The following is a 3,514-nucleotide window of genomic DNA, read 5'->3' as shown; positions in this document are numbered from 1 at the left end:
AAAGCAATCCTGGTAGCAAGTTTTTCCTATGTACAAAGGAAATAGAAGATGAGAAGACAAAAGAGATAAAAGAGCACTTCTCCACATTATATTGGTCACTGGATGCATGCACGAGAGGATGGCTTAATGGTTGTAGGCCAATAATTTTTATTGATGGATGTCACTTAAAGACCAGATATAAAGGAAATTTACTCACAGCTGTAGGTATTGACCCAAATGACTGTATCTTCCCCATAGCATTTGGCATTGTGGAAGTGGAGTCAACTAGCAGTTGGGAGTGGTTTCTGGAAAGCCTAAAGGATGACCTCAACATATGTAACACCTCTCCATACACAATTATGAGCGACAAGCAAAAGGTATTTGGTCATCAAAGTTATTTTGAAGTTCCACCATGACTTGTTGTATGTGAATTAACTTTCATTATGAAATGTATGTGACATTATGTGAAATTGCAGGGTCTCATAAAAGCTGTGGCAAAGATATGGCATGATGGTGAACACAGATTTTGTGTCAGGCATATGTATCAGAATTCCACAAGCTTCACAAAGGTGAGCAACTAAAGAACAATTTGTGGGCAATTGCCAGGGCTACAAACAACCCTGCATACATGAGAGTAATGCAAAAGATGGAACAAGACAGCATTGATGCATACAAATGGTGTGAGAGATGGCCACCAAGAACCTGGATTAAAGCATTTTTCAATCCATTTCCAAAGTGTGACATTCTACTGAATAACATGTCTGAAGTATTCAATAGGTAAGTTGTGAGGATAGGTTAATTATCATTTGTGTATACATTATCATTTGTGTTCATTCTCATGTGTGTGCTAACATTTTTTCCTCTTCAATTTCATAGCTGGATCTTGGAATCTAGAGAGCTACCAATTAAGTCCATGTTGGACAGCATCACTGACAAGATCACAACCAGGATGTACAACAAGCAGAAGGAGGTGGCCACTGATAGAAAATGGGGTAAAAGATTGTGCCCAAAAATACAGAAGAAGCTTGACAAATTTACTGAATGGGCTGCTTTCTGCATGGTTCAAGCGGCTGGTCAGAAAGTTTTCAAGGTGTCATCAATGAACCATTCATATATTGTTGATTTGAACTGTGAGAGTTGTGACTGCAAAAGATGGGAGCTGTCTGGGATTCCATGTCATCATGCCATAGCTTGTGCTAGAGAGGAGAGGATAGATCCCGAGAGCCTGGTGCACGAATGCTACTCAGTAGCTACTTACAAAAAAGCTTATAGTTTCAATATCAAGCCCATGAGGGACCAAGAGCATTGGACAAAGATGGAAGGAGTGGACGTGTACCCACCTGTGTACACCAAGGTGATGGGTAGACCAAGGAGAAATAGAAAAAAAGATCCAGAAGAGAAGCTTGACAAGGAAGGGGGCAAGAAACTGACTAAACATGGTGTAACCATGCACTGTTCTGTTTGTGGAGCAGCAAATCACAATAAGAAAGGTCATAAAAAGTGGGCAGAAACAAATAGAGAGGCCCCAGTAGTTACAGATGATGATTCAGAAGAGGAGTTTGATGATCCATCCATAATTTCAGTAAGTTAAATATGTCCTGCTACATATGGCGACAAAAGTTTATCAATTGTGCAATTGCTAATTGTTATATTTGCAGAACATCATGCCACACACAGTTCATCCATCTATGGATCCATCTCAAACACCAGGATCAATGGTTTACCTCATGCAGCAAATGGTAAACTTCTGAACCTGCTATGTTTATATTTGAGGCCTCTTTATATTCAACTCTACCCTCAAGCATTGTTTGCAATATACAGGAGAGGATGTCATATCAACCAGTCATGGACCATGGTCCTCTTCCTGAATCTTCATTTGTTACACAAGCCAGAGCTAGCATTCCTCCACCAAGAGTGACAACTGCTATGGCAAGTGGAAGAGGTAGGAGGAGGGGTGTTACTGAAGATATTCCGAAGGATGTGCCTCAATCCAGCCACCAAACAAGTGATAATACAGGAGGCAGGAAGAGGCAAGCTAGAGGAGGTGGTAGAGGAAATGCTACAGGAGGTGGGAGGAGAAATGCTACAAGAGGTGGAAGGGGAAATGCTACAAGAGGTGTATTTTTTGTTGAAATCTACAAGTCAGCAAGAATGAAATTGTTGTCATTTGTTACCAGTTCTAATTTTCTCAATTGTCATGCTTGCAGGAAATGGAAGGACAAGAGGAGGAGGTGCAACAGGAGGAACTGGAAGAGGAAATGGTGGAAGAGGAACTCTATATGACAATGGAGGAAGGACTGGACCAGGGGATGGATTTTGGAACTTGATGTTTGGACCTGATTCAGATAGGTCACATGTGGCAGCAGAGGAAGAGCCAATCACGCAAAATGCACCAGGAGGGGATGAGTGGGATGATGACTTCATGCACATGTAGATGCCCATCGTGGATGCAGAAGTTCATGACTGAACTTTATGGGATGCAACTAAGTTCACCAATGAACTTGGTCTATTTGTTTAGAGGCCTCTTTTGATGTAATGAACATGTCAGTTTACACGTACTGCACTTAAGTATGCTGGCATGCGGCACTTTCAGTATGTTTTATAGCTCCAGTGTTCATGTACTGTCAGATTCTAGTCTTGAAGTGTTATATGAATCTGCTGTCATTCTTGCTATTAAAATTCTTTCTTGCCGTTAAAATTTAGTGCAACTTGTTACTGATGATTAGTTTCTCATGCTGTCAGAATTTATAAGTTTATGTGTTACTGGAGAACAGTTTATGATGTTGTTAAATTCCAATGATTATATTTTTCACAAACTGAACATGTTGCAAAAAATATGCAGTTCTGATGCTGTCAAATTCCAGTGATTATATTGTTCACAAACTGAACATGTTACAAAAAATTCCAAAAAAGGGTGTCCTGGGATTCGAACCCAGGACCTAGGTGTGCAAGTCTTGTGCTAGTAGCCAGTGGGACAGTTAGAGGCAACTGATGATTTAGCCTACTACTATGTACTTAACAGTATATTCAGTATCCAGTGCGGTCGACCCTGTCCCGCCAAGCCAGGGGCTTTTCCGTGAGAAATGTTAAAGCGAGGGTGTTTTCTGGAAAAAAGACAATGGGCACGCCTCTCCAGTGGCTGACAAGGGGCCCCACGCCACGCTGTCAAGCCCAGTCAGCAGCGAATCCGTAGACAAACGTGTTTGGCACCGTATTTGAACCAAATTGCCAAGTTTTAGCACTCATTACGTGTATTTTACAAGTTTAGGCACCAAAGTGAACATCCAGGGCAAGTTTAGACACCACCAGTGATATTATAGAAACAACCACCACACCAAGAGTACATAGTTTAGAGGATACAAAAAGAAAGAAAGAAAAACGAAAAAGATACAAGAAGCTACAGAACGGCTATCCACAACGAACCCAAGCCCTGCCATCGATGCATTGCAACCAAGGTAGCTACTTACCTGCCGCCGGAGGAAGAACATGCTCCATCAACTCCCAAGGACAAACCCTACCAATCCGCCATTCACCG

At 41.6% G+C, this 3,514-nt stretch overlaps 2 protein-coding genes across 2 annotated transcripts in view; both read left to right on the top strand.

Moving 5' to 3' along the window:
• LOC123120703 (uncharacterized) overlaps positions 1–560 on the top strand; it is a 2,771-nt gene extending 2,211 nt beyond the window's left edge. Inside the window, exons 3-4 of the mRNA XM_044540691.1 lie at positions 238–356; positions 456–560. Coding sequence (XP_044396626.1) covers positions 238–356; positions 456–560 — 224 coding nt within the window. The remainder of the gene's footprint in view (positions 1–237; positions 357–455) is intronic.
• LOC123125066 (uncharacterized) lies at positions 1–2,659 on the top strand (the record flags this gene model as incomplete). The annotated part of the gene is given in 6 exon segments (XM_044545599.1): positions 1–356; positions 456–756; positions 856–1,561; positions 1,638–1,718; positions 1,801–2,095; positions 2,187–2,659. Coding segments are annotated over 5 exon segments (1,458 nt in total). The 3' UTR covers positions 2,414–2,659.
• Positions 2,660–3,514: the final 855 nt, after the last annotated feature.

Source organism: Triticum aestivum, chromosome 5D, assembly GCF_018294505.1.
Source record: "Triticum aestivum cultivar Chinese Spring chromosome 5D, IWGSC CS RefSeq v2.1, whole genome shotgun sequence".
In the NCBI taxonomy this organism is placed as follows: domain Eukaryota; kingdom Viridiplantae; phylum Streptophyta; class Magnoliopsida; order Poales; family Poaceae; genus Triticum; species Triticum aestivum.
The sequence above is the reverse complement of the archived record's forward strand: the minus strand, read 5'-3'. Positions and strand labels throughout refer to the sequence as shown.